General features: G+C 43.1%; 1 protein-coding gene across 1 annotated transcript in view; it reads left to right on the forward strand.

Moving 5' to 3' along the window:
• The window catches only part of DIS3L2 (DIS3 like 3'-5' exoribonuclease 2), a 386,191-nt gene that overhangs the window by 261,715 nt on the left and 101,434 nt on the right, over positions 1–23,042 (forward strand). Inside the window, exon 11 of the mRNA XM_017516523.2 lies at positions 20,980–21,092. Coding sequence (XP_017372012.2) covers positions 20,980–21,092 — 113 coding nt within the window. The remainder of the gene's footprint in view (positions 1–20,979; positions 21,093–23,042) is intronic.

The raw sequence follows: 23,042 nt of genomic DNA on the forward strand, positions 1-23,042 counted from the left end.
CTCAGTGCAGTCTCAGTCTCCGAAGCTCAGGTGATCCTCCTGCCTCAGCCTCTCAAGTAGCTGAGACTACAGGTGTGTGCCACCAAGCCTTTCTCATATCTTGTATTTATGGTAGAGATGGGGTTTCACCATGTTGCCCAGGCTTGTATTGAACTCCCGGGCTCCAGTGATCCATCTACCTCAGCTTCCCAAAGTGCTGGAATCACAGGCGTCAACTACCATGCCCAGCACCCCCCAATTCCCTTTCTAATGCCCCAGATGTGCTGCTTCTAGTATTTACCTACTTCTTGCCCCTCTCTAGGATGGCTTCTGGGTGACTGTCTTGGCTTCAGTCATTCTCAGAGATGACCTTGGCACTAACATGGCCTTTGACATTTGCCCAATGTGGATATCCACCCTTGCAGTTTCAGTCTGCCACCAAGTGTTGATGGCCCAGTGACCTCTTTTAAAACATTGCAAAGATATTAATATCTCCCACTGACACAGAACTCCATAGGTTCAGTATGTAAACTCTTCTCTACTATAATAGATAGCGAAGTTTAGTAGACAGAAGGCTGAGAGACAGAAGACATCATTGCCTAAAACTGTTTTTATCTTCCTTGAAACTATGGGCAAGATTGCTCAACAGTTTCTTTTCTTTTTTTAAAATTCATTAATTAATTGATTGACTTTTAGAGGCAGGGTCTTACTCTGTTGCCCAGGCTGGAATGCAGTGGCTCACTGCAGCCTTGAACTCCCAAGCTCAAGCAATCTTCCCGCCTTGGCTTCCCAAAGCACCAGCCACCGTGGGATTATAAGCATGAGCCACTGTGCCCAGCCTCAATATTTTCAACTAAAGAAAACTGAAAGAAAAATAAAGCATAACGAAAGAAAAGGTCCCCTGGAAATTTTAGAGAAATTATATCTTTTTAAAATCCAAAATTGAAGCAGCCCACTTTAAAAAGCAAGTACTGGCTTGATTTCTTACATTCTTAGCAGTCTCCTCTGCATGCAGAGGCTTAGGCATACCTGCCCGGCATGTAGATGCCACTTCCCTGAGCCACAGTATGAAGAGTACCCCTAGGCTGAAAGCCAGGTGAACTTGGACCTCGTTCCTCATATTTCCCTTCCCTCTAGGTTCTGCTGTTTGTGTAATGCTTGGACATGATTGCTTCATTTATTTTGTCCAGTTTCATAGTTGATAATAGCAGAAGGATACATCTACTACCTGTTCCTCTGTCTCAGCTGGCCTGGAACCCTGCACCTTGCAGGGACTCCAGGGAGCAGGCACATATCCTGCCCCATTCAGTGCATACACTGCGGTTTTATGTCTAGGGTACAAGTGTGTCAGCAGAGGTTTCATAGAGGAAGTGGTTAAAGATATGGTAGGAAAGATAGACTGGGGACAAATTTTCAGACCAAATAATGTTTTTTCTTCGTTAGACAATGGAAAGCCAAGCGGATGTTGTTCAGCAAGAGAGCATTCAAAAAGAGGAAAATAATTTAGCACTGCAAGGAAAGGGAGAGAAAGTAGAGACCAGGAAATGAGTCAGAGAAGCATTGCAGTAATTATGGACCTGGACTAGATGGTAGTGAAATCAGTAGGGGGGTTGGAGTGGGAAGGAAAGAAGTGAGAAAGTGATAATGACAGAAGAATCTATGGAAATGGATGTTGGGGTTGAGGGAGAGGAGTCCAAGATGGTGCCAGGGTTTCAACCTGGCTGACCGGGAGTTAGAACCCATAAGTTAGAAATGGGAATCAGGAGTACAGGCTGGTTTGGGAGAGAGTATGTCGGCATGGAGTTGTCTGTCTGATGATATTTATGTTAGTTACTTTAGATTCTTTGTAGAGGAGCTGAGGAATGTGTAAATAAGCTAAATAGATACAGCCCATGGAACTATATACAAAGAACCCTGGAGGAAAGGAAGCAATGCACCAAAATGCGGTGATTTTATTAGAATGATAGGATCATAAGTGATTTTTTTACTTTCTCTAGTTTCCAAATTTTTATAATGTGGCAATAATAGTTTTATAATGAAAAAAATTTTGTAATAAAAAAATATTATGAGGTGCCGGAAATCACAGGCTGCCCAGTAGCCTGCTGTACCAGGTGATCAGATACCTTCCATCTGCTTAGTTTTTCCTGCATTCCAAAGTAGTTTGGCAGAACAGCAGAAGAAGGACATGGAAAAGGAGTCAGGGAAGACTCTGAAAAGGCCTGAGTTGGTCAGTCAAGCAGTTTTATGGTGGCACTTCTACAGTTGGCCTTTGTGACAACAGTTTCTGCCAGGACCATTCATCCAAGGAATTGAAAAGGGAAAGGCAATTCCAATTTGGATTGGGGTGAGGTTGGCTAAGTTCAGGTTGAGGTAGTTACCAGTTCCTGTCAATTCTTGCTTAGGGGGAATAATATTTAATGTTTCAAAAAACAAATAGTGTTTTCTGGGCCTATTTATATTATTTGTAGCTTTTTTTTTTTTTTAAGAAACTGTAAAGTTTAACTTTCCTGTGGTCTCATTAAAATTATTTGAATGACCATTCTGTGAAAAGCAGACAAATATAACATATCTAGTCCTCACTTTCCCTTTTGGTAGAGTTCAGATGTACTCCCAGGACTTGTTACCAGTGTCTATCAGATGAGACACTCCAATGATCAATTCATCAAATCACAGCGACCACCTGTCTATCAATAGATCATAATTTGGTTGAAGGCCGAGGAGGGGGTGCCACCTATCTTCATGAAATCTCAGCTTGGAAGGGATTTTACTAGTCATCCAACCTGGTAATTCTCCACTTTTCTTAGCCTAAAAGCACACTTCAGGAGAACACTCCCATGAGCATTATCCAGCAATGTGGAGTTTTTCACCTTTGTTCAAGAAAATATTTAATAATGTAAGTGAATGGGAGTGGTGTTATAGTGATAACCCAGAATCTAGAGGCAGTAAATCATGTGCCACAGTTTTTTTTTTTTTTTTTTTTTCAATTATTCTTTAAGTTCTGAGGTACATGTGCAGGTTTGTTACATAGGTGTACACGTGCCATGATGGTTAGCTGTATCCATCACCCCATCATCTACATTAAATCTCAGTGTTTTATTATCATAGCAGATCACTTGCAGCATACCTCACAGCTGACCTCACCCCTCACATGTGGGAATGCCACAGTTGTCAGATCACACTCTGGTTTTTGAATTACCTCCACTGCATCCACTTATTGAATGTTCAGATTGCATTTGAACTTTCTTAAAGGCAATTCATTCTGCCTTAAGATTGCTTGACTGTTAGGAAATCTTTCCCTGTAATGATCTGAAACACTGCTCTCTTCCTATAGTTTTCCACTCATTAGTCCCACTTATGCCTCTTGGGACTCCATAGAACAAATCTAGTGTCTCGTGACAACCTATCAGTTACTAGATAACAGTTATCATATGTCTTCTGAGTCATAAATTCTCAACCTAGCGTCCTAAATATTCTTTGGTGTCCAGTGGGTTATGATGTGTGAGTCCATCCCTCATGTCCTGGAGTCACTTCTGCTCTTATGAAGTCTGAAGGACATGGCTGCCTGTATCCAGACTTTGTCTCCCTGGCTGTCAGGGCCTGCTGGCTCTCTCCTTGCCAGTTCCTCCTTATTGGGCAGAGCTGGGTTCGGAGTAACAGCTACCCATTCTCTTCAGTTAATCAAGCATTGTGGCTTTGCCTTAGTCTCTGAGGGAAAATTGTCAGCCTGACAAGCCATGACCTTTATTCAGCTTTTCGTTGATTCAGGCTCCTAGCAGATCCTACAGGAGATTGAACTTCACTTCTCCAGCATCTTGTTTCTCTAAAGTTGTATTCTTTAATGTGTTCGCTGCTGTTGAACTTACAAAGTTACCATAGCCAGGCCTTAGAAATGAATGAATGGGAATGGGAATGATGGCTAATGGGTGTCAGTTTCTTTTTGGGTGATGAAAATGTTCTGGAATTAGATAGTTGATAGTTGCACAACTTTGTGGACATACCAAAAACCACTGGGGTAAAAGAGTGAGTGAATAAATGAATGAGAAGAAATAAACATACCCATTCATCCTTGAGGCTTTCTGGAAATTGGAGTTTACACCTTAACCACAATTTAGCAGAGGTCTTTGTGGAATGCCCAGCTGGATATCATAGTCACATCCCTCGTGTCCATCTCTCCTCCTTGCTGCTTTCTTCTCTGAACCATGAAACTGCAGCCCAAGGTGCACAGCCCTCTGTCCCACTGCCCACTCACATTTCCCATCTCCACAGAGTGCAGCTGTCTAACTCAAAAAAAGAAGGGTCTGTCCCACTATCTGCATAGAAAATACTTGGGGTAAGTTAGAACATCATCCAGCATAAAGGGCCTCTGGAGTGCACATTACCCACTGTGCTCAAGGAAGCACCAGTCTTCCTACCTGGATTGTCTCTGCAGCCTGCCTGGTTGCATGTCTTTACCTTCTCTGAAGAGGATGGACCAGACAGCTCTGTTCCTGGGAGCCCAAAGCAGTAAGGGAGGAGCAGTGCCTATAACAGTTTCATAGAATTCCTAATAAACTCTCTGGCTCCCCAAATTGTTATGTATGTCACCTGCTGAGAATTTCAAAGGTATTGGTCACCTTTGGAGGCAGTAAGGAAGTTGGATCCAGAAAGACTTGTGTCTCCCTGTGTGCCAGGCTTTGGGTAGAAAACCTGAGGGGTAGGATGGGGTGGTAGTTGTTTTAAAGAGAAAAGGGGTGAGATGAAGTCACTGGACCTGCTACTGGGAAGAAATAGGAAATGTGAGAGCCCTGGAGCTTCTGAGTGAAAAGGTTTATGCATGTCTCTAGCAGCCAGACTAGACCCTCTTCCTGGGCTCTTTTTCTCACCTCTGGGAAGACTTTTCCCCAGCAGTCATTCACACCAGCCCCTTTACATTTCCCTTTGCCCTGCTTCCACCGCATGCAGTACCAATTGAAGTCTCCCTTGTCCTATAAAACCTTCCCATACTCTGCCATAGCTCCAGAACTTTCACTTGTCTATCAGGCACCTTGGAAAAGTAGTCTGTACTTGCTGTTGCTTTCTCACTTCCCATATATTCCTTATCCCTTTTGCAGCATGGCTTCAGACTGTTGGCTGAAACAGGTTGCCCCAACCTCAGTTCGCTAAGTCTCTACAGCACTTGGCTCTTTAGTCTGCTCTTCCTCCTTGAAATTCACTCACTCTTCCTTGAACCCAAAAGCCCCTGCCTGCTCTTGGTTCTAAATGTGGGCTCCTCTTCTCTAGTCGCCTATTTAACTCACCTTTAACTGCCCAGCCCTTCAGGCATCAGTCCCCTCCTTTCATGCTCTACAGCCCTTGCTCTTGCTGTACCCTGTGCCTGGAGTGCCCTTTCCCTGCAGAGCCACGTGGCTGATCTCTTACTTCCTTTCAGCTTCGATTGGTCGCCTTCTCAGTGAGGCCTTCCCTAGCCATTCTGCTTCTGATTCCACCTCTTTCACATCCTATCTACCTTTCCAATTTTCTTTTTCTCACCACTCGTCACTTGCTGACTAACATAGCAGGGTCAAAGGTGGCTTTTTTCTTTGCTTTTAAGATGGAAGATATTTGACATGTTTATGTTGAGAACTAGGAGATGACAGAGAAGGAAAAATTGAAAACACAGGCATGAGTAAAGTTGATTGTTTTGCAGGGTCTTGAAGAAGAAGGTGGGAGATTAATCACAGCATAAGTGGAAAATGAGGCCAAGGCATAGGGGAAAAACATGTCTTTCTTTTTTTTTTTTGACACAGAGTCTCGCCGTGTCACTCAGGCTGGAGTGCAGTGGCGCGATCTCGGCTCACTGCAACCTCCGCCTCCTGGGCTCAAGTGGTTCTCCTACCTCAATCTCCCAAGTAGCTGGGACTACAGGCACCTGCCACCATGCCCAGCCAATTTTTGTATTTTTAGTAGAGACAGAGTTTCACCATGTTGGCCAGGCTTGTCTCGAACTCCTGACCTCAGGTAATCCACCTGCCTCGGTCTCCCAAAGTGTGGGATTACAGGCATAAGCCACTGCACCCGGCTGGGGAGTGAACAATTTTAATTGTTCTTGTTGTATGATCATTTTTTACTGAATTTTACCTTGACTCAAAAAATCCAAATAACTGAATAGTCATGCGAGGGCTCTGGCATGGAAGTGGGCTTCTGGGTTGCTTGCCAATGAGTTCCTTTTTGAGGACACGGAATCTAAGTGGAAAGATTAAGTGGAGAGGCAGCTCCACCCCTCTAAGTCTTTTCCTATGTTCCGTTCAAATCTTGCTGGCCCTATTTCTGTGGGGTCTGGGCTTTGGAAATTCTCTTTTTTCATGGATGTCTCAGTGCACCTTGTTAAACCGAATTTGGACTGTGGTGTGTTCATCAGCTTCCAGCTCTGCTGATTGGTTCCAGTTTCCTTGCTCCTGAAAGCCAAGATAATTTGGCACCCACCAGTCAGGCATCCTCAAGAATCTGGCACCAAGGTAAACCTGGAAGCCAGTTAAGAGGTCCCAGTGATCCAACACACTCACTGCGTGATGAGAGACAGTTGTGGTATACCAGAAAGAGGACTGGAATAGGAGCAGGAGAAACGGGTTCTGGTATCATCTTTGCCTTTACTGCATCATGGAAATTTGGCCATTTCTGTGATTTCTGTGAGATTCTCTTTCCTCAGCTAAAAAATGGTGGTTTGAACTAGACAATTTCTCAAGTATCTTCCAGTTTCAAATTACTGAGTATATGGAAAACTAAAAGAGCTAAGCTTTATTTGTGCCTATTGTTGCAGAAACACAACCTAGCTTTAAAGATATTTACAGTAGTTGCCTAAAGTTGCATATACTTCTGATGCTTTTCCACAAAAGTAGTTGGTATAACAACAAAACGAGAAGGAACACAGTCCGTGTTCCAGAGGAAATAATTAACCTCTTCTTATCTTTATAGGTTCCCTGACCTATAAAAGGGGTATAATAATATCTAACTCAGAATTATGGGGAAAATTAGATGAGATAATCCCTGGCACTTAGAATGGTACTAGACAAAAAGTAAGTGCTTAATGAAGATTATTATTAATATAAAATTAGAAAGATTAAAATTTGCATGACCCACAGTGGCTCACGCCTATAATCCCAACACGTTGGAAGGCCGAGATGGGAGGATTGCTTAAGGCCAGGAGTTTGAGACCAGCCTCGGGAACATGGTGAAACCCCATCTCTACAAAAATTGCAACAAATAGCTGAATGTGGTGGTGCACGTCTATAGTCCCAGTTACTTGAGAAGCTGAGAGGTGGGATCGTTGTAGCCCAGGAGGTCAAGGCTGCTGTGAGCCGTGATCACGCCACTGCCCTCCAGCCTGGGCAACAGAGTGAGACCAAAAATATTATTGTAGTAAGGGTTATACTGAAATAATAAATGTTTAGCTGCTGCTCAGAAGTCAAGGCAAGACTAGAATAGGGAATACGGAAACAGACCCCCTCCCGCACACACACACCTGGTTTTTAGCCAAGATGTCTCTACTGTGTAATGAGGAAAGGGTGGTTTTATCAATAAATGGTACTAGATCAATTGGATATCCATATAGGGAAAAAATTGGTTTTGACCCCTATTTTATACCACATATAAAAATGAATTCCATGTGGCTCATAGATCTGAGTATGAAAGGTAATACATTAGCAGTTGTAAAGATAACATAAGAAGAATAACCTTATGACCTTAGTATAGTCAAAGATTTTTTAAGTGGGGCACAAAAAGTATACACTTTAAAGGAAAAGACTAATAAATTAGATTTCATTAAAATTAAGAACATCTTTTCATCAAAAGACATCCTTAAGATTGTTTAAAAGGGTGTGGTGGCTCATGCCTGTAATCCCACCACTTTGAAAGGCACAGGCAGATCAGGAATTCAAGACTAGCCTAGCCAACATGGTAAAAACCCCTCTCTATTAAATATATAAAAATTAGGCAGGCATGGTCATGCACGTGTGTAGTCCCAGCTACTATGGAGGCTGAGGCATGGGAATCACTTTACCTGGGAGGCAGAGGTTGCAGTGAGCTGAGATCACGCCACCGCACTCCAGCCTGGGCAACTGAGTGAGACCTGTCTCAAAAAAAAAAAAAAAAAAAGATTGTTGAAAAGGCAAGCCACAGAATGGGAGAATATCAGCACATGACTCCTGTCAAAAATACACAAAGACTTGAACAGGCACTTCATAAAAGAAGATAGCCAATGGTCAAAAACATGAAAATGTCATAAGTCCAGAGGGAAAACGGAGATTAAAACCACAAGATATTACTATGTTCCCACCACAATAGCTAAAAGTTTTTAAAGCTGGCAATGTTAGTGAGGGTGTGGAACGATTAGAACTCTCATATACTGCTAGCAGGAGTGTAAGTTGCCGCAACTACTTTGGGAAACCATTGTATAATATGTATTAAAGCTGAGTGGATTCATAACTCATGGCCCAGCAGTTTTAGTCTTAAGTATATACCCCATAGAAAGGAGTATATATGTACAGGAACGTTCGTTCATAGCACCATCACTTATAACAGCCCGAAACCAAAAACAATCCAACCGCCTGATAACAATAAAATGAATAAATTGGAATATACTCTTACAATGGAATATTATATAGTAACAGAGTGAAACAAATTCAAAACATAATATGATAAATATCAAAAATGCTATGTTGAGCAAAAGAAGCTGGACAAAAAATAGATACATACTATATGAATCTATTTATGTAAAATACAAAGAAAGGTAAAACTGAACAATGATTATAGAAGTTAGAAAAGTAATTATCTTTGGTGAGTGTAAAGACTGGGAGGAGGCATGAGAAAAGCTTCTGGAATTCTGCATACGTCATATTTCTTGAACTAGGTGGTGGTTCAAGTATATTTACTTTATAAAATTTCATTGATCTGTATGCTTAACGTTGATACGCTTTATGTGTTTCATGCCTTAATAAAAAAAATTATTAAAAAAAAAAGAATGGGTTCACAAATGGAAACAGTGCAAATTTGTCAGCCAATGAATGGATAAATTAATATGATATATCCATATAATGGAATATTATTCATTCATAAAAAGAAATGAAGTACTTGATACAACAGGGGTGAACCTTGAAAATAAACTAGGTGAAAGAAGACAACCGTAAAAGGACATTGTATGATTCCATTAATATGAGATGTCAAAACAGGCACATCTCTAGAGACCAGAAGTAGGTTAGTGGTTGCCTGCGGCTGGGAAGGTTGGGAGGAGATAGGGAGTGACCAAAAACAGATAGGGGCTTTCTTTTTGGGGTGATGAAAATGTTCTAAAATATATTGTAGTTGTGGTTGTACAACTTTGTGCATATACTAAAAACCATTCAGTTGCACACTGAGTGAACTGTGTGGTATATTAATGAAATCTCAATAAAGCGGTCATGAAACAAAAAGTTAAGAGATAGTGATAACTGTAATAATGATTAAAACATTAATCATCAGTCAGCCCTTAGGAAAAGGCTGTACTACCATATAATTCTTTGGTAGGATAGGTAAGCACATCGTTGCTGGAGTCAGACAATGTTCAAATCCTGACTTTGCCATTTACCTTATTCAACACCAGGTGGGGTGTCCACGCCTGTAATCCCAGTATTTTGGGAGGCCAAGGTGGGAGGACTGCTTGAGCCCAGGAGTTCAAGACCAGCCTGGGTGACGTAGTGAGACCCCCATCTCTACAAAGAATAAAAAAATTAGCTGAGCATGATGGTGCATACCTGTAGTCCCAGCTGCTCAGGAGGCTGAAGTAGGAGGATCATGTGAGCCCTGGGAGGTGGAAGCTGCAGTGGGCCATGGTCGTGCCACTGCATTCCAATTTGGGTGACAAAGCGAAACCCTGTCTCAAAACCAAAAACCAAAAAACAGGAAGTTGAGTTATAACTAATTGATAAATGGACAGCTCAGAAAGAGAAAGTGACCAGTAGTTAAAAGATTACATGACAAGGCGTTTATTTCAACAAATAGTTACTGTCTCTGTAAAGGAATTACTTTCAGTCATGTTAAAAATCATGTCTTCTTATTTGTTCTACTTATTAAAATGTGTGTTCTGCAAAATGAATGTTTTAATTTAAAGTTGAATTGAGAGTGCTTGTAGTCTACAGGTGTTGAAAAAGAAGCAAGTATGAGTTTGTCAAGTACCTGATGCTGAGGGGCGAATCTCTATACTGCAGTGGTTAAGAGCTCCAGTTTTGGAGCCAGACCTTGATGCAAGGTGTCTGACCTCCCTGGGTCTCAGTTTCTTTGTCTGTAGAAAGGGATTCGTATCATAGCATTGGAAATGAATTAATATAACAAAGTGCTTTAAAAAGTAAGCAGTCAATATACCATTATTATGAGACAGCCAGTATGGTGGATTCTCAAGCATGCATAAATTATGGGTATACTTTCTTGTTAACTTTTGTGAAGTCTTGGGGAGTCAGAAAATGGTTTCCCATTCATGCAAAGAAATCAATAAGTGAAACTGAGCGATTGGATCAAAAAGAGCTAATTGGGCATTGTGAGTAAATAACCCAAAAGGTATCTCCAGTATGAGAGAAAAGCCATTAAGGGTTTTAGTAACTGGAATATAAAGCAATGAGCTTTTGCCTTTCAGAATTCTAGGTATATATGAATTTTTACCTAGAAGTAAGATTGGGTTAAGTAGTGGGTGATAACAGTTAACATTTAGCTTATAGGCATTTAAATACACATAGTTGATAGTTTTGTATTTCTTTAAAAATTGAAAATTATATATTTCTTGTGTATTTGGCTATTAGAGACTAGTAATTACGTCTTGTTAATAGAGGGACTTTTTTTTTTTTTTTTTTGAGATGGAGTTTCTCTCTTGTTGCCCAGGCTGGAGTGCAATGACACGATCTCGGCTCACCGTAACCTCCGCCTCCCGGGTTCAAGTGATTCTCTTAACTCAGCCTCCCAATTAGCTGGGATTATAGGCATGCGCCACCATGCCTGGTTAATTTTGTATTTTTAGTAGAGACAGGATTTCTCCATGTTGATCAGGCTTATTTCAAACTCCGGACCTCAGGTGATCTGCCTGGCTGGGCCTCCTAAAATGCTGGTATTACAGGCGTGAGCCACCATGCCTGGCTGGGACTTATTAAAAGTAGAAAAAAATCCACAAATGAATGAAAATACGCTACAATTCTGTTTTCAGACCTAGACCTGGGGGAAATCATTCTTCTGGGATTCCACATACACATTCCCTGCACAGCCTCAGACATAGGTCCCCATGCTGTCCGTACGTGCTGAAGCCCATGAAAGAGATGACGACAAATGCCATAACCTGCTACGTACTGCAGTCACATTTCTGTCATGAAAATAGTTGTTTCCTGTTCAGAAGGAGCATGCCTAGTTCCTGCTACTTTCTTTACGGAGTTCACCTTTATAGAATTTACTTGCAAAGTGCTTTAGTCACCATAATCCACCAGGAGAATTGTCCAATAAGCAGGCACCAATTTACTGCCTCCTGCTCAGGCTGGCCAGTGGTGCTGTTTCTGGGTGTGTGCTGGGAAGTCAAGAGGTACGCAGGTGGATGGGGTGGACATAGTGTTTTGTTGGTGTGTTTTATTTTTAAAAATAAGACTGTTTACCAAGTAACACACTTAATGATACAAAAGTTAAAGTTTACACCTAAGCAAAAAGAAAAATTCAAAATCCTATCACCTTCCTCATGTCTTTTTCTCCAGACATTTTAAAGCCAGGTTCGCATTTTTAAATTTTATACTTTTTATCCTTATTACTTTTCCCAGCTGTTGAAAACTGAAAACATTACAAATGTGTGTAATGGAAAAAGGAACAATCCCTGTATCAGCTGCCTCTAAAGATCATCACTGAGGACATTTTTATTCAGCCCTTTCTTAGCAGTAACCTTCAACTTTGGCTTCTATTGGCTTGTTGTTTTAAAACTTTGAGATAGTTTTACTTAACTGGATTTGTCCTTTTCAAGCTTTTTTCTTTTCTTGACTTTAGTCCTGCTTCTTTTTTTTTTTGAAGAATTTTGAACATGCACAAAAGTAGAAAAAAGAGTATAATGAAACCTGTTGTTCCCATCACCTAGCGCCTGCATTCCTCATTCCATAGCCAGTCCTGCTCCATTCTCAACCCACCTCCATTCCCAACCACCTGCACCCCAGCCCTTATTACTTTGACCTGCCATAACTTCGTAATGACCTTCAAGGGTCCTTCCCAGTCACTAGGACTTCACTGTCTTTTGGCATTGAGGAAGGATCAAATGCCTGCCCTTCTGCTCTCAGAGCTTCTCTGGAGCCTGTGCTCTGTCCCAGGCTTGATTGGCTGACCTGGGATCTCCCCACTCACTGCTGAAACGCCTGGAAATTCCCAGACATTGAGTGCGCCAGCCTCACAAGTTCAGCTTTCTCTTTCCTATTAATGAAGAAGGCCATTGCTCAAGTCATTTGGAAGAGGAAAAGTGGAATTTACTACCTGGGTGTTCCTCATCCATGCTGTTCATATAAATTTAAACTTAGATTCCTGAGAATTACATTGAACATGACAAAAATTGCTGTGTGGGCAGTTTAGTTGAGTACTTGCAGATTGATAGGGCCCTTAGTCATAATGAAGGGAAAAGGTTCTTGAAGCTGCTTAGTTCCAGAAGATGAGCTCACCAGTTAAGGAGTTTGCAACTGAAGGTCCTCTTTAACCCCTTGCTGGATGGCAAAGAGGAAAAAAAAAGAAGAAAAAAATCCAGGCTCTTCAAATCCTGACCTTTAGGGAGACCTAAGAAGAAATCATCCTATATTAGCCCCTCCTCAGGGTGGCTCCTGCATTTCATTCAGATTTACTTACCCCAGATATTTTTTTAACTTCGACTTCTCTTAAGTTTATAAAATATCCTCAAACCCTCACCACGTCATGGCCATGGAGTGCTGCCATGGCTTGCTATACTGGTGGTCAGCTTTTGTGTGAGATTACATAACAAATACCACATGGAACTGGAAGATACCAGCGTTTGAGTTGTCCCTCTTACCTAGCAACCCAATCAGTATTTCTTAGAGAGAATGTGCTTATCCCAAGTAAAAGGCGGAGTTTATTGTGTGGCCACTAAGTGATCCAAGCCCATCATGCTAAGGCCAGGGCCCATGCCCTGGCTGCATGAACTGCCCTAAGTAAGGCCCCTCATCGCTGGTGCTGTTTGGACAGTGGAACATCCCTTCCTCTCAGCCCTCTTGGTTGGATTACCCTTTCTGAGTTTCCAGAATACTGTTTTGTATCTCTGTTGAGGCTCCTTTGTTGGGAAAACTGGCCACAGGGTCAAGAGGGTGACCCAAGCCAGAGCATTGTGTTCCCATCATAGGCTGGATGGAAAGCAACCTGAGGGACAGGAAATCCAACATCTGTTGTATCTGTCAGGTTGTCCAGCAGGCTGTACTTCTTTTTATCATCTACCTTTGTTTATCAAACTTATTACTTCACGAAGTGATTGATTTGTTTGCTTATCAGTGCCATTGCTAAGAGGTTGTGGTCTTCAGGCTCTTTGTTTTCAGTTCAGTATGACTGCAGATGGCATTAATAGACCCATGGTCTGCTGAGTCGGTGAGGTGACAAAATGAGAAAGTGAGTATGGTACATTCAAGTTACTTACATTCAAGTTACTTTTCCACTTAACACCCTCCAGTGGTTTCCCACTGCACTTGAAGTAAAGAATGCCTCATCCTGACCCAGCAGGGCAGCTCTCCTCAGGGCCCATCTGCCTCACTAGCCTCCCTGTTTCCAGTTCTTTGCTTTCCAGGCGTTTTTCTATTCTTTAGACACAGCAAGGCTGTGCCCACCCTCCATCCTTTGCTCTGACTCTCCTGCCTGGAATGCTCTCTCCCATGCCATTACGTGACATGGTCTTTTCTAGACCCACAGGTCTCAGTCTGTTTCCTCAGAGAGACCTTTTCATTACTGACGAACTCTAAAGTAGGCTCCAGGCATTCTCTGTTTTATTTTCTCCAAAGTCCTTTTTACTATCTAAGTTATCTTGTCATTTGCTTGTTTGCTTTTTGCCTTTCTCTCACCACTAGACTGGAAGCTTGACATGAGAAGGGACTTTGTCAGTTTTCTTGTATGTCTCCAGTGCCTAGAAAAGGACTAGTACATAGTCGGAGCTTAATAATAAGTATTTGTTGCATGGCTGATTGAATGAGCGAAGGTGGTTATTAGGAAGATTATGAGGTAACTGAAAGCCAAACCATGTAGGTGTTTAGCCTGAAGGAGAGAAGTCCCAGGGGGCCATAGGCTAGCTGTCTAAGTAATTAAAACTGGTGCTACCCCAAAAGCACCTAGTCCTGCTTCACTTCTTTCTCTTAGCCAGATTGCTGTCCTCTGAGGAGATGGGCTTGTTCTGGGCACCCTCATGAGCCAGAACTGGAGCCAATCACTGGAAACTCTAGAGAGACATATTTTGACTTTAAAAGAGAAAAAAAATTGATTGCCACTTTACCTGAGGATGGAACATAGTGGACTTCACCAGACAGCAGTGAGTTTTAAGTCACCTGAGGTATGCAGGCACAGGCTGGGTGCTCTCTTGCAGACCTGGTATGGAGCAGGCTCCGTGCCTGCGTGGCCAGTTAGGCAGGGTTTACAGTCCTTTCAGCCCAGAGAAGCAGGGGGCCTGCCCTATATTTTTTGTTATTTTCTTTTTCATTCAGTAATCTCAGTCACTGTGGGCCCAGCCCTTTCCCTGCCCATCATGCTGATTGCAGAGAGTCAGGAGGTAGTTCATGATTTGCATGCAGTAAATGGGGGTGGAAGAGTTGAGAAGCTGTAGGAAGACACAGAAGAGGATCGAGCCTTGGTCTAGGTCATCAGGACAGGCCTACCAGAAGACATGACTTTAGGTGATAGTTTGAAGGACAGTGGCAGTTGCCAGGAAGAGAATAGAGAGAACTGTGGGAGCCCCTTGGGTGCGAGCATTGGAGTTCCCATAGGAGTTCCATCGCAGTGTCTTGGGGGTGTAGCTGTCATTAATGGGTGAAGGTCAGGAAAGTCAGAGCATGCACAGAACAGACCCACATGATGAGCAGCTTGGTTGGTATCAGCTCCTTGTGAAGTGGTGATGGAGGATGGTGTATAGGGGAGGAGTGGAAGAAACAAGTCCATAGGATGAGACGGGTGAGGAAAAGCCGGGCCAGGCAGGCCAGGGAAGCGAGGTCTGGGCTGCACGCTCAGGGCAGCAGGGGCTCTGGAGGGTGTAGACAGTGAGGCAACAGGTAGATTGTGTTTGGAAAGGGCACTGTCTTCACTATGGAAAATGAGTTTGAGGAATGGCAGGGAGAGCAACAGGAGGTTGTTAGGTATTTCTTAAAAGGAGCCATGGTCTTGGCCAAGGTGACGGTGGTGGGAAGGAAGACATATGGGCAGATGTGAGAGATGTATGGAAGGTAGAATCCGAATGATTGGTCGACACAGGCCTGAGAAAGTCCCAGGTTTCTTTTTGGTTTAGGCAAACATGGGTGTCACCTTTGATTTAGTGAGGGGCAAGCCCACTTCCTGGGACAGGAAACACAGGTAGAGAAATGGTTTTGCTGAGGGTAGGGGCTTATGGAGGTATGAGTGTGATGTGACCTTGGGACAGCTGAGTGACAATTCCCAGTAGACGTTTGTATACCTCTATCTGGATCTCAGAGAAGTCTAGGCTGGTGACATATAGTTAGAAGACCAAAGCACAGAAATGAGGTTTGAACCCCTGGAAGTGGATCAGACAATCCAAAGTGAAGGGGTGGAATTAGAAGAGAAGGCAGCCTGGGGCAGAGCATGGAGGCCGGGCATGCCACACACAAGGGATACAGAGAGGCAGAGAAACTTGAAGAGGAGCAGCCGTGGAGCTTAGACACCCAGAGTGGGGACCAGAGCTTAAGGAGGAGTGTCTCAAGGTGTGGGAGTGTCACCAAGCTTCAGATGCTGCTATAAGGTCAGGTCTGCAGAGGTTTGGATTTAGTGCACAGAGGTTATCTGTTCAGGCTGCTATAACAGAATACTGTAGTCTAGATGGCATAAAGAAATAAAACAACGGATTTATTCCTCACGGTCCTTGAGGCTGGGAAGTCCAAGATCAAGATGCTGGCAAATCCACTGTCTAGTGAGGGCCCACTTCCTGGTTCACAGAACAGCACCTTCTCATTGCGTCCTTACATGTTAGAAAGGATGAGAGAACTCTCTGGGGTCCCTTTTATAAGGCACTAATCCTATTTGTGAGGGATCCACCTCTGTGGCCTAATCACCTCCCAGAGGTCCACCTCCTGATGCCATCACATTGAGGATTAGATTTCAACATATGAATTGGCAGGGAGTGGGGAGACTGGGGGGAACAAACATCTATTACAGCACATAGTATTGTTTTATGTGAGGAGTTTCCTGCTGATGTCAAGAAAAGTCTCTGTCACCACTGTAACCACTGTGCACTCTCAGCAGTGGGTCAGAGTGAATGAAGTGACCCAAGTCTGAAAGGCTCTTATCTCACTGCTGATAAGGGAAGTCCCCACCTATAGTAGGTGACCACCCTGGTAGTGTTCATTCCTGGCACAGGCCTCTTGAGTAGTTCAGACAGTCTCTGTGCTACCAGCTAAAAATGACTATAAACTAGAGATTTAGAAAGAAATTGTTTAGATTTTAAAGTGTTCCATCTAATTAAATAGAGCTGGAGTTAATGGCTTAGTGGTTGTTCTGTATTCAGGCCCTGCTACAGGTAGTTAAGGAGACTGGCAGTGGGAACCAAAAGAGCCTTCAGGGACAGGAATATGGCTGTGAACAAGGATGGGAAAAGTCTCTGCCAGGACTTCTGAATCCAAAGCCGAGAATGTGGCTTCCACGGAGTTATGAGAGATAGGGAGGGATTTTGAGCTGTGGTCCACTGAGATGAAAAATTGAGTTGTATCATCTTGTCCTGGAGTTGCAATGACAGTGTATGGGAGGGGTAATAAAAGGAGCAAAGACTGAACTCAGCCTGGTTTTGAATCTGGGATTTCTCACTTTTAGCCAGGTAACTGGAAAAGTGACTGAGAAGCTCTTTGCGTCTCAGATAATTCATCTGAGCAAAACGATTTGCAAAGCTGTAGTCAAAGTTAGCTTGTGTGTGGAGCCCCTGGCACAGAGGATACATTTCATAAATGGTCACTCCTGGTATCTTTATTATCATTTTTATGATCATCACTGTCCGTGTTACACTTAGGTAGTTGTTATGGATCACAAAACACTTTCAAATGTTCTCACTGATTGCAGTTCAGCTTCCTCCTATACACTTTAATCATCATGTGGGTGTATCTGTGGGCCCCATTAGACTGAGAGCTCCTTAAATGGAGGGATCCCCACTCACGGATGTCTATTGTGGGTATAAACTAGAGGATCCATGTGAGGAATGACTTCCTCTACCAGACAGAGCTCTTCAGAAAGAGAGCAGGTGGCTTCAAGAAGATGTCAACTTCCTACCCTTGAGGATATGTCAGGGCCACCTGGCAGGGACACTGTGGGGGAAGTGGCTGTACTGGCTGGGAGGCTGGCTTCAAAGAGGTGGTTTCTAAACTCTGCTTTATAATCTGTTAGTGTTTTAATTGGATGAAGCTGTTCTGATGTCCTGTGAAGTTCATTCAAAGGAGTGTTTGTACTCATCTAAGTTTGTGGACCCTGGGCAATGTGAGCCAGACGCGGCTGCCTGGGGGATCCGTCCTCTCTCTGCCCTGACTGCTCTTTAAACACATAGACTCATCTTAACCCTGGCAGAAGAAAGTTTTAAATTTAAAAATGTTTTAAAAGAATGCTTTTATATGAAAGACAGTATCTTTTAAAATATCAAATTTGTCTTAAACATTTTGGCAGTGTATGCTATGTAACTTTGGGATTTATATTTTCTCTTTCATAGAGTAAAAACTTCAATGCCACTACCTCGACAGTTCTGCAAGTTCACATTATGTAAACATATATAATAAAATATTTACTTAGGGTTTCCATAAAAAAGATCCAGAGCGGAGAATAAGAGAGCTTCTCTTTGCTGGTTTCAGAGGCTCTGCTGGGAATTCTAAGTGAAATGTAAGCCTCTTGAATATATTTTCATTGGCCTCCTTCATATTTTATCTCCTGTAATGAACTCTTTGTCAGTTTGTCAATTTTGACTAAGGACAGAAAGTTCATGTGTAGTAACAACACAGAAACTGGATTTAAAATTATGGCTTATATCATGATGTAATAATCCTCTCTCTTGTCCTTTAGTCAATATTTACCTGTTAGGCCAATATATTATAATGCTGACTTCAAAAGAAGACACTTTGTTTTACCTTCTCTAAGTGTTGGTTTTAGATACTTGAAATATCAAAACTGGAAGTTGAGCCGTCTGAGACTTTTGGCTGAATTCACGTAAAGTTCAGTTCCTCGATCGCAGGGCAGGTTTCACTGCTCCCAGTGACCTAGCGACACAGCTGCGTGCCTGTCAGAATGAGGCAGCTAAACTTGGAGTCATGCTGGTTACTCTCAGCTTTCCAGACAGTCCTCTCCTCTATGGGAAACAGATCTGTTATGTTACCCCATAGCAGCTGGGATCTCTTAAGCAGAGTCATTCCTTTATGTATTACAGCTACAGGATTGGGCAGAAAAAACCCGAAGAATGCCCTGTAGGAAGGTGGCCTCTGAGTGTCACACCAGATAAAAAATAGGGAATCTTAAATTCTTTTCCTTGCCTGAACCCTTTTTTCAAGCACCCCATGTTTAAGCATTTTTCCATTTTAAAAACTGAGGGAAGAATTATCCCCCAGTGAAGAACGAATAGGAGGATAATAAATAGCTACACAATCTGCAGATAAAATATGTGATGCCTTAGGACGGATCATTCAGGTCACCAAAGGAGCAAACAGCAATGTGTTAATAAGTTCTTCAAAGCCAACATGGGGATGTGCCAGGACTCTGTCAGTGAGTCATAATGGAAAGGGAATTTATCTACTCATTAACCGCCAAGTCCACAGGTAGACTAGTTTCAGGCTCAGCTGGATCCTGAAGTTCAAATGAGGTCATAATTCTTCTTTTCTTTCTTAGACTATTATTTTCTATTTTTGCATGATTATGTAGCATAGATGTTTCCTGGCAGCTCCAGGTTTATATGGTCCTTAGTGCCTGGAATCTCAGGAGAGAGACCCTCTTTCCTGAAGTTCATGTCATTTATCAAGTGTATTGTTCAACTTAAGCAAATTCAGCACTAAGCTTGTATCCTCCATGTGCTTCTATCTGCCCATTGTGTATCTTCAAACTGTATACTTAATTTATTTTATTATTTTATTTTTTTGAGATCTGTCTGTCTCCTAGGCTGGAGTGCAGTGGCACAATCTCAGCTCACTGCAACCTCTGCCTCCCAGGTTCAAGTGATTCTCCTGCCTCAGCCTCCTGAGTAGCTGCAACTACAGGTGTGCGCCATCATGCCTGGCTACTTTTTGTATTTTTCGTAGAAATGGGGTTTTGCCATGTTGGCCAGGCAGGTCTCAAACTCCTGGCCTCAAGTGATCTGCTCACCTCAACTTCTCAAAGTGCTGGGATGACAGGCATCAGCCACTGTGCCCAGCCTATATACTTATTTTACATGTATACTCTTTTTTGTAATCTGTTCATTTTGTACATTTTCATACACTCATATATGAATGTGTATATTTTTATTTTCACATACACTATATTTGATAGATTATTTACAGGATATTCAAGAATAAATCTTAAGTTGATAACCTAACTACCCTCCCTCACTTAAGGTATAGTTCTAACAGCCTTGTTCTTCTGACCAACTCTGGTAAAACTGGCAGGAAGTGCAGGGCCTGTTGAAAGACAGCTCCACCAGGAAGGGAAGGAGCAGTTCTAAAAGGAAAAAAAGGGAAGTCCTTTACCAGAGGGAAAGGACTATGGATTCATTCATTCAACAAGTACTTCTTGAGGACTTATTGTGTGCCAGGCACCCTTTCAGGCCCTGGGCGTACAACAGTGAACATTACACAAAAGGCCTTACTTGCTGGAGTTTACATGGTAGGGAGAGAGGCATATAACAAACACACAAGCTGATAGAGATATGTTGTGATATCTGGTAGTGACGAGAGCTCTGAAGAAAGACCATGACAAGCAGCAACAGATGTGGAGTAGGTGCTTTATAGTGCAGGTGGAGGGGACCAGGGGTGTGTGTGTGAGGGGTGGGGAGTTAGGGGAGGCAGACAGGTGGAGGAAACAGCAGGGAGGGGCAGAGGAATCTCTTCTTGTTTTGGGATTCTCTTTTAGTTGACCCAAATAAAGTCAGCAAGATTTTGACAGGCAGATCCTGTTGAGACCATCCCAAGCACAGGAAAAAGTATGAGCCAAGCCAACGTCTGAATGGCTTGAGGGAAGATCTGTTCAGGGAATGGAAAGAGGTTTCCCATGACAGCTGCATGCAAAGCATGTGAAGGATGGGGCTGAGGTTACTTGGGGTGTGACCCTGCAAGGACACAAATAACAGGCTAAGAGTCCCTTTACCAGTCCCACATTTAGAAAGATCACAGAAAAATGTGAAGGGCCTGATGGGGAGGCACAGAGGCAAGGTAGGGCAGCCAGGTTTGGGGTGAATAGGGCAATGGCCAATGGGAAGGAAGGGCAGAGCTTTCAGAGGCTGCCTCTGCAGGATTTGGGAATTAATTCACTTCTAGTGACCTAAAAGGATTGTTCATCATTGAGAATGAGCCATATCTTCTATGTTTACTCAAAGATAAGAAGCCTTTAGAATTGGGTAACATCTTGTGAAAGTGGTTAATCTTGTTTATTCACAAGAACAATTTCATCATCTTTTGCTGTACAATGGGGAAAGCGACAGTAGTGTGAGTCACAGGGGTAAGTGGCCAAAGAAGGAAGCAAGCAAAACATGGCAGCCTACACTGCAGGTCCTGTGGCCTCTGGGAGTGACATAAATTCTAGGAAAGGACTCCTGGGAGGGAATGCTGTGGCCTTCCATGCTTCCTGATAGTCCTTCTCATGCATTTACAGGCAGCTTTGAAGTGGGAGTTCACATTGCCGACGTCAGTTACTTTGTTCCAGAGGGATCCGATCTGGATAAAGTGGCTGCTGAGAGGGCCACAAGTGTCTACCTGGTTCAAAAGGTAAAAATCCATTTCTAGTTTCTTTTTTCTTCCTGTGTTTATTTGTTTCTTTCCCTGGAAAAGTGTGTGCTCTCTGTTATTGCATGTTCTCCTGAAAGAGAAGCCAAAGGAAGACACAGGTGCTCATCTGAGGCCTTATCCCAGAATGGCCCAACCATGTAAGTAACTGACAAATACTGTTTCAGAAAGAAAGGAGGCAAAATACCTGCTTTCAACTGATTGTTCTAAAGCAGGGCTTGGCAAACTCAGCTCACACCAGCCACTAGTTTTTGTGAGGTTTTATTGGAACTCAGCCACATGCATTTGTTCATATACTGTGGCTGCTTTCACACTACTTCAGCAGAGTGGCATGACAATTTCCTATTAATGTAGGCCCTTTAAGGAATTGTTTTCAACCCCTGTTCTAAAGGCAGGGAAGCCAGTCTGGTCCTGACCTGCCCATTACAAAATAGCTGTGGAAGTCTCCAAGATGGAAAAGCGAAGGGAGATGAGGAGGAGTTTGAGCTTTTCCTTCTCCTCCTGATGGCACCACTTCTGGTTAGTTACTAAGTGTCTACAGACCTCCCTAGACTCATCTATGAAATGAAAGGATTGGATAGATTCATCTCAAAACATCCCCTCCATTGTGTGTACCTGTACCTGGCATGTCCAATAGGTAACCATGAGAATCCTTTCCTTTAACAAGTATATATTGAACACCAATTATCTGGTGAACACTGCAGTAGGCTTAGAGACAAGGGTGAATAAGAGACCAAAAGTGATTGAGTTCTGCCCTCCACACTGTGGTGCATGAATTGTGCCAGGTTTCTTTCTCTTCCTTCCTTCCTCTGATCCTCTGCTCATTTGCTCATCTTCCTTCTTTGGCTGTATCTGGACTTCCACTTCCTTTCTAGCTTTTTAAAATTCAGCAGTCCAGTTTGGGATTGCTACCTATACTAGCTTGAACCTTCCTGCCTCCCAAGCCCATGCCCTAGGACCTGATTCTGGTATTTGCTCATTGACTGCCCTAAGGTCAGAGGAAGATCCCCTCCATCTACACTCATACACCAAGGCACTCTGGGAGCTGGATACCCTTTGTCTGGCCTCATCTCTCAGGGACAAGAAACTAGCTCAGGTGTCAAGCCTCCTCCATTCTGGGAACTCCCAAATGTCATTGCCCAGGGAAAGGATATTCTTTCTGCTGCCTCATCTGGGCAGCAGCTCCCATGTGTGCTCACACAGCTGGCAGAAGAAAAAGCCAGGCTCTGAGTATGCCCCAACATGCAGCAGGAAGGTGGATTTCCTGGTAGGTCCCTGCACTCTAACTACTGCCTCTCTAACTCCTGGGGAAATACACCTGGCTACCTGCCCTACAAAGAATGATTTAGAGGGGTGCCATCCTGTAGGTTTGAAGAAACCACCAGCATAGGGAACCTGGAGAGACCCTGGAAAGGTGGATTAACATACAAATCTCAGCACAAGCATTGAGGCATGTCTGCAAGACAGCATTCCTCTTCTCTCAGTTCTTTCTGGTATCTCTTCCCTTCTTCACATCTTTCCAAAAAAGTACTTAAGAACTTGTGCTTCTCACCTCTTAAACCCTTATTTCCTGCTGTTCCCAAGAAGGGACTGGCCTTTTTGTAGGTATATTGTCTAGATGCTGTCAGGGCAGGCCACTAGGAGTCTATGTACTGCTCACCCTGGAAATGTCCCCACCTTATGGTCCCAGGGAAGCCAACCCCATACTCCTATCATGCCTGGCTCTGGCCATAGGGGAGGCCTAGTCTCATCCTGCCAGTATAAAGGAAGCTGTGGATCTTTATAAGAGCCAGTGTTCTCCTGTGCTCTATTTTCTTCCCAGCTAGAGGTCTGAATAGTGTCACTGACTATGTCATGTCAGTTCTGCCTCCTGGATGGCCTGTGGCACTACTTCCTACCTACTACCTCCCCATCACATCATTGCCCAGGATA

This window comes from Cebus imitator, unplaced genomic scaffold (assembly GCF_001604975.1).
Source record: "Cebus imitator isolate Cc_AM_T3 unplaced genomic scaffold, Cebus_imitator-1.0 Scaffold592, whole genome shotgun sequence".
In the NCBI taxonomy this organism is placed as follows: Eukaryota; Metazoa; Chordata; class Mammalia; order Primates; family Cebidae; genus Cebus; species Cebus imitator.